Source organism: Rhopilema esculentum, chromosome 19, assembly GCF_057945365.1.
Source record: "Rhopilema esculentum isolate cy_ngs chromosome 19, ASM5794536v1, whole genome shotgun sequence".
In the NCBI taxonomy this organism is placed as follows: domain Eukaryota; kingdom Metazoa; phylum Cnidaria; class Scyphozoa; order Rhizostomeae; family Rhizostomatidae; genus Rhopilema; species Rhopilema esculentum.
In genome coordinates this window covers 1,419,687-1,427,863 of record NC_142833.1, presented here as the reverse complement: position 1 = coordinate 1,427,863, position 8,177 = coordinate 1,419,687, and the positions used below count along the sequence as shown (strand labels likewise).

General features: G+C 37.3%; 2 protein-coding genes across 2 annotated transcripts; one reads left to right on the top strand and one right to left on the bottom strand.

Annotated features, from left to right (window-relative positions):
* Positions 1 to 2,901: 2,901 nt before the first annotated feature.
* On the bottom strand, positions 2,902 to 3,830 carry LOC148957907 (uncharacterized). The gene has a single exon (XM_089113979.1). The coding sequence runs from the start codon at positions 3,594 to 3,596 to the stop codon at positions 3,036 to 3,038; it is 561 nt and encodes a 186-aa protein (XP_088970105.1). The 5' UTR covers positions 3,597 to 3,830; the 3' UTR covers positions 2,902 to 3,035.
* A 720-nt stretch (positions 3,831 to 4,550) lies between these two features.
* Positions 4,551 to 7,631, top strand: LOC148957906 (uncharacterized). The gene is made up of 2 exons (XM_089113980.1): positions 4,551 to 5,376; positions 6,990 to 7,631. Exon 2 carries the CDS (start codon positions 7,011 to 7,013, stop codon positions 7,440 to 7,442), a length of 432 nt encoding a protein of 143 aa, XP_088970106.1. The 5' UTR covers positions 4,551 to 5,376; positions 6,990 to 7,010; the 3' UTR covers positions 7,443 to 7,631.
* The last annotated feature ends 546 nt before the right edge of the window (positions 7,632 to 8,177 follow it).

Here is an 8,177-nt window from a genome sequence, read left to right as displayed (position 1 = left end):
TGAATGCATATGATGCTTTGTCAGTGTTGTAAGATTCACGCCGTATGCAAAACGCCATCTTGCAAAATTATGATCGCAAGAAAGTAGAGTTAAATATATTTAGCTGAGAAAGTCTCCGATTACATCATTTTTTTACCTTTTAGGTCCTTTTTACGTTTGTCAGTTGCTAGGTATAAGCATGCGCAAACGGTCGGTCGTAATTAGAACTAGGTTATCTTACAAGACTTACCGTAATTAGAATTACAAGACGTCAATCAATCGGATCGATATCCACAAAACATATCAACGCCGTAAAAAAGGTGTGAAGCCATTTACTAAGTTTTTGCGATTTGATAAAAGGTATTAATTGAAAGTGGGTTGGGGATGTTATGGCTTAATTCTAATAGAAGTACAGGGCCCTTTTCACAACTTCCAAATAATATCAAGAGGGTAACGAACAAATATTTTGAGTGATAAGAGACTGCTGGGAAAAAGCGTTTGTGCTCAGCTAGCAGTAACTTCGACACTTTCCCACAAACAGATGAACCAAAATATATCTCTAGAATAAAATAACATTTGGTGACTGTAACGAGAAATAAGTCTAAAAGCTGTTACTCTTAGTACCAGGTCCTCGACAAACAACTATGCGGACAAAATAACTAATTCTTCGGCAAATATGGAGATAATATGCATTTTTGAGGCTAGATTTGGTTTAATTCCCTAGGCCTGAACATGACAAACCTGGAACCCTCATTTAACAGGGCATCATTTGCTTGGTTGGATAAAAGAAGCAAAGGATCTAAAAGTATATTTGAAAAAGCTAAATGTTTTACACTCCTGTGTAAAAACAACCCGGCAAAACCGTCCCCTGTTAAAATTCCAGTTCGAAAAATTGAATGACCCAGGCACTTTTTCATGTAATCTAGTCCCCTATAAAGGGCAAAGAAACTTTTTGCTCCTTCTCAGTTGAAAGTTTTGTTACCCTACCTGAAAATGTACATAAATTCTCTTTAGCAGGTCTTCTAGAGTTCCATTTCTCGGATCACATTTTACAAATCCACTGACTACGTTTCTTACCGTTTTTACCGGCCGGTCCTTAAAAACTCACCGTGCTTATAGAGGGGTGTTTATATTCTTTTAAAATGTACTATATAAGAAACTTTTTGGCGTGATTTTGTGAAAATCAACGACAACTGCTTTCCACACATGCACCCTTGAGATTTTTTATTCTAAAGTCGACTTATTTTCGAGTTGAACACAAATACCATTGCTTCTGGTTCCCATGGAAAAGCAGCTTAGGCCACGATTTTAAATGATCCAGCCAAGTTACGAGGCGTTTTTACGAAAAAGCTGATATTAAGAAAAACTTTAATTTGTCGGCATCAAACGCACTCAAAGGCTTTAAGGAGCCAGCAGTGTATTTATGCAGATTACTAGCTAATTACACGGTTAAAAATAAGATCCCGAATATTTAGATTTCAGGAATGTAGCAGCTGATTTCTGCTATATCCATCCAATATGGCAACACTCAAGCTGAGATATTCTGAAGCTCGTTGATCGCCAGGGCAGTGGCACTGCTCAACGTGTGCCTTCGCAAAATGAGATAACGCAACAAGTTGCTTCCATGTCTGCTCACCGAATAAAAGGTTTTCTCCCACCAGTTTATTACCTGACCACAGAAGATGATCGATTATCCATGTTTATTGACGTCAACGATTATATCGTTAAGGAACACAAAGAAAGAAACAGGAATTTACATAACGATTTACTTCATAAGTGGGTTTTTTCATTTGAATCGCAGTAAGGCCTTAACGGGGAGCGTAAAAGAAAAAAAGTTTTTTAAGGAGGAAGAAAAAATTGCCTGAAGAAAATGAGATTGAAGTTTCAGAGATACTGTCTGTGGTACACAGCTTAATGACTATATTTGATTCAAAGAAAGCTGCGTCTTTTTAATTTTTAATTTAAAATATTACAAGACATAAACTCAAATTACTGTTTACTGGTCCGTCATAAAGTGCTCGATACCGTATAGGCAGAGTTGTACACGCTATTTGGTGCTTAGAACAGGACGGTTCTAAGTTGCTGGAATTTAGAGCCGTACTGTTCAATACACCGAAAATCGTAAACTTTCACTCCACTCTGTTGACTGTACAACAATATAGGAGAAGGCTGTGCTTTAAGGGAAAGAGGGGATGGAATAAAACATGCTGGTTTATTCCATCCCCCAATTTTGGGGTTGTGCGCCCTACATAGCCAAAAACACACTGACACGTATGCTCATTCATAGCGAAATTCTTAACTGACATTAAAAAACGCAATTTGTATTACATTTTTTAAAGCCGGATTGGCCCCCAATCTACCACTGCACAACCAAGAAAGTTAAATTAAACAAGCTATTTGTTAAAAATTTATAAGTAAGAAAAGCAGTTATTTTCAAGAGGAACTATATTCCTTACCAAAAATGATATTTTTCATGCATTTCAAATGCTTGGCCAACAGTTTTGCAATAATTTATCTTTTATAGATGTTTTATCGATGTTGTTGTCGAAAGATCGTTTCAAACTGATGAAGGTTGTCATTTTGTGGCCACTATCAAGCAGTCATATTTAATGATTAAGACTGAATGTTTTTAAACTCTATTAAAATTGACTTAAAATTATTTTACGGAGAAATCTTGATCCAAGCTTATGCTGTCATCAACATGATTTCATGACATGATTATGGTTTCATCAACATAGCAAGGCCTTCCACTCAATTTTCTGTCCTGTAACAGAAGAGTTTAAAATAGCAAAAAAGGTCAGATAGACAGATCCTAAAATTAAGAGTTTAGTGAGCACTATTGATTCAAGTTTCATGATATTTATTCAGAAAATCTGTGCTTTTGAAAATCTAAAATAGAAACTAGTCAAAGATAGAAACTAGTGATTGTAAGCAATATATTAAAAGAATAGAAACAAAGCTGATCAAGTCTTTAAAACAAATTTGTTTGTGCTGATATATTCGAATAGAAGAATCAAAATCAGGTCTTTTACATGCTCTTTAGTGTGGACTTAATGTCACTCTTCAAAATACAGGTCCAAAATAGCATTTGAAGAACCAATTAAACGCCCTATTAGTTGACGCATCTCCTCTACCCATGTTGCTTTGTAATTTGCTTCATTCTGCAGTACTTTACTGCACAGCTTCTCTAAGTTTTTGATTCCATCGTGCACTTGCTTAAAACATTGAACGTCCAAAGTAAGAGTTTCTTCAGAAATTTTCTTGAATTCTCCTTTGCGCATCTCATTCAGTATTTTGTTGCAAATCTCTTTGATGTCTCTTACATAGGGTACTCCTTGATTGTTTCTATTTGCAGCCTGAATACGTGACGACCAGGCCTTAAGCTGTTCATTTAATGCCTGGAAGTCTTGTTTTTGTTCCAAGCTCTTTCCCAGTCTGCTCTCTACGTCACAAAGCTTTGCTTCAAGAATTGCCTTTTCTTCTTTCAGCTTTGAAACTGACTTGAAGACACTGACATCTTGAGCAAGTTTTGCATTTTTCAAACCACTAGGTGCTTTATCATTTATGCCGTTTGTTGTACCATTTAGGCCCTCCATTTTTTCATCTCTGCTTACCATCCTTAGTCCAGTAGCTTTCCCAATTTCAATCCCTTGACAACTGGCTATGTTTTCCAGAAACACGTGTCCGAAAGACCATCAAACTCAAAGCAGTTGATGCGCGTCTCTAAGAAAGCTTGTTGTAACTTTGATGTCGACTTTACTGTAACAGTGCTGCAGAATTTCTTCCAGTAGTTCTCGTTTATTTAGTGCCACCAGCTGTAATTATAGTAACTTACAGTTGAATATTATGATGACCTTATTATTAATATCGTATTTATAAAAGCAAATTCCTATTGCTGGTGCCACTGGGCGTTTTAAAAAGTCTTTCAATTGCTTATTGAATCTCGACTGGTAGATGGATTTGTTGGCTGACGCGGAAATAAGCTTTCCGAAACCGAGGATTGCTGCCATTGAAAATCAGTTTACCTACTTTACTGAAACATGCTTAATTCATGATTTTTCAAATTAGAACCGTCCTGTTCTAAACACCAAATAGCGTGTACAACTCTGCCTATACGGTATCAAGCACTTTATGACGGACCAGTAAACAGTCATTTTCAATTAAGTTTATATGTCTTGTAATATTTGAAGTGAAAAATTAATAAAGCGCAGCTTTCTTAGAATCAAATATAGTCATTAAGCTGTGTACCACAGACAGTAACTTCAATCTCACTTCCTTCAGACAATTTTTTCTTCCTCCTTATAAAACTCGTTTCATTTTGGTTTTCTTTTAAACAAGAGACTTTTGATAGGAATGCCTTGAAAAAGAGAATTTCTAAAGCGCATCCTGTATTGAGGAATGAAGACTACTAGAAAGTAACTGAAAATATTTCGAAAAGAGGCAGCCTAAAAGTATTTACAAAAAAGACAGCGGTTTACAATGCTCCGCATTTCTAGCCTCTTGTCTTCATGTTTTTCGTACAGGAATTTTAAAACATTTTCCCCCATCCACCGTATTGGTCCCATTGCTCTTACCCTTTTTACTTGAGTCTTTGAGTGCCCAGATGCAGTATTTTCGTCTGAATTCATTGTAAAGAAACTTAAACAGTTTCCAAACAGCCACAAAAAAATCAACGACTAGGAAAAGATCTTCTGGTGGATGGAATCTAATAGTAACCCTACCTCGTAGACTACTAGAAAACTAAGTAACTGAAAATATTTAAAAAAAGACACGCCTAGATCCATTCTTGCCACAATGATCACCAAGTGAGGGACAAGAGTTGGTTATAATACCCTTTTTGTCTCCCAAACAACGGCTAGGAGGCTAAGAGAGTTGTTAGTGAATGTATCTCACTCAAGTTACAATTTTTTATGAAAATGTTGCTGCTTTGTCGGAGTTCGTTGAAAACTGATTGATCCTTCCCCCCGCAGTGTGCTCCTGATCCAAAATGTGAACTCGCTGTAAAATGACATCAACAAGAAAGAAAAATTTGTGACTCGTGATATCTCTAAATGATTTAAAGGAATTTTTTATTCATTTAGAAACTGTGATAGCTGGCAAAACATATTAATTAATCTAAAAAAACTGGATTTTTATGAGGATATTTGCACATCCGCACACACGTCACTTGAAGCCAACGTGGACTTCACAATCGCAAACTTCACTTTGGTTTGTTAATTATTTATTTCTGGCATCGCAGCTTCAATTGGTTACCACCACTCGTTAAAAATTCATATCGCTATGCATTGGTTCTGTCACAAAGCACTTCCTGATATCGCCATTGACTGTGAAAACTAGATCTTGGCTAGCTGTTGTTCTGTGCAAAGACCAAAGAAGTGGACATCTTCAAGTTGAAAGGTTTGTATTTAAGCTTTTGCAAGCTGTTAACTTTGTTGATATTTCCTACGCACCTTGATGAAACTGATCTAATTTTTGTTTTTTGATGGTTGATAAGCAGGTTCCCTGTCTTAGGCCAGTGGCGAATCTAGCCTTAAAAAGCTTTAGGGGGGCTAACTAGGGGCCAAACATTCAGTTATAGTGGCCAACTAGTGTCGTGGTGGCTCAAAAGTAACTACAAGGCATCGATTTTTAGCGCTCCCTAGATAAGTATGTCCTTAGTAGAGCTCTATCAGGGCTGTTATCATTATGCCTAATAGTTTTATTAGTGGTGTAAGGAGCAGCTACGTCCCCTAGGAAAATAACAAAGAAAATTGTTGCTGGGGGCCCCTAAAGGTGCGGGACCCTTTGTTATTCAACTAAAGGTAACTTTATTCTGTTACTCCACTGAGTTTTATCTGTTTAACAATAATGCATCATGAACATTAGAATTTCAACAGAAGAACTATCCTTCGAAAAATAAAAGGCTAATAGCTTTGTGATGAAAAGCTTTGGAAGAAAACATTGAATTTTTAATAGAAACTTTTGAAGAAACTGGGGGGGGGGGCATTTATGCTTTTCAATAGAATAAGAAAAATGTTTACCATCCAATAAATAGGACAGGGCTCTTGGACTTTGTCTTGGTGATTGATAGCTCATATAAGGCTAAAAAAGTACGGCAACAGCACAATTATAAGTCCATCTTCCCTCCCTTGTGTCAGGGCAACATTGTTTCTTCTTGTGTCAAGGCAAGATTGCTTACAGCAAAAATATTCGAAAAACGACTAGGTGAGCTGTCGCCTTTCTCTTGTCAACGAGTCAAAAACTGACAGTATTTCAGACATTTCAGATTTTAAAAGTAAATCTAAGTCATGTATGTACAATCTTCATCTTCTTTTCGCCCTGTTCCTACTAGATGAGTTCTTCTTGCATTTTCCAAATGTCTTAGACTACGCTCTATCAGCTTCCTCTCTGACTCGAGCAGAATTGTATATGCCCTTAAAGATTTAGTCAACCAACGTTTAAGTTGGCCTTTGATGTTATCAAAATAAAAAGGGACTTTTCTGAGATTGATCATCAAAACGTATAGACGTATAGATCATCTGAGATAGATCGTATAGACGTCCTCTTATTTATTACTTACGAAGTATCCAAATGTAGTATATTGTCATGTGGTAGGAAATGGTTTGAGTGACCGTTATTAAGGTTGGAATGGTTTGGATTAGGAAAGGAAAAATAGAAATTGAGTGGTTATTGCCGATAATGGAGGAAAATTCCCCATTTCAATTTTTTGTGAACCGCTTTTCTCACGTGAATAAATTTCCCTTTCAGTTTTAACAGAAAATCTCCTGATTTTTTATTCTATTTCATAAATGGAATGAAATACAAATTGATTACATGTTTATCCGTGATCATTAGAAGAACTCCAAACTACGCTCTCCTCCTTTTTCCTTTCCTCGTTCTAATCAACTCCGAACATCTCGCAGAACGTGCTCTGGCTTCATTTTTGTATCTGGGGCGAGGCCTCTTGCACACTTTTTGGTGAGTCACAGCTACATTATATTGTTTAACCTTTTTCTCGTGTCGATTCATAGACAACTCTTCGCAAGAACACAATGAACAGCATAGCTGCAAGAGAGCTCATTAGCAGAAGAAGCCAGGTCGAAGAAAACATAAAATCGAGACAAGATCGAATTTCTGTCATGCTTAAAGAAAGATCCAACCTGTTCATCCTGTCAAATACCATTCAAAAATGGGCGACCTCTGCTGAGTTGATAGAACGGTTTTCACAAGGAAACCCTACGCTTAGGTCCTATAGAGAGGCTTGCCTCGCAATCAGAACCGATGTCAAAGACATCCGCGGCATTATGGAGGAGCTTTTAAGTGCCGCTGTACCAAACTTTGACAGTGTTGCAGATGCTATTGACAGAATAGATGCGATTGTCGAAGATGATCAGCAAACAGGGACTAATGTGGAGGAGCTCCGTGCTGTCATTGGAGAAGCATGTGGTACCCTGGAAGTTATAACCGGACTGCTTTATGATTAGTTGGCATGGGGTATAACGGCCTATTTGATCGCAGAAGGACAGCTAGATATGGAGCTAGACAGAGGGATTTATACTGGGACCTTAATCCAAAAGACTAGGCAACTTTCCACTGAAAAGACAATTTGGTTAAGAACAATAGGTTTATTCTTACTTATATCCCTTACTTGATCACGTGTCGAATGTTACTTGTCCTAAGCTTACTTATTCTCGCTGTCTTGTCTACTTGTTCAGAAGTGTCCACAATATCTGCCGGAAGGCCTTGAAACCACTTGTTGATGATTAAGAGTTATTTTGTAAAGATAAACCATTTCCGATAAAAATAACGCACCCCATCGACCCTAAAACAGTGTTTGTTGTACAGGCACCGGAGAGCGTTGAGAAAAGTGGGGTTCTAAAAAAAGTTGGGGGGCTAAAACCGAATAAGAAGAGACGCGACTGGTGGTTCATTTCTAAACCTTTTGCATTTAGGCAAAGAGTGGGGACTATAGCCCCCTTCTCCGCTGTGACTGTCGTAGAATTAAATACCATAGCTATCTGCGAGTGGTCAGTTTGACTAAACCTTTAGGCATTGCATAAAATAGCAATGTTTTGATGCATTTGAAAGTTCAACAATTTTAGTTTACTGTACCAAGACTCTAGGCCGGGATTGTAGCAAGCATTTCTCGTCCATCTAGCATGTCCATAAGGGTTTTTAATACTGCGATTTTTGTTCAAACAATTTGATTGATTCAACGA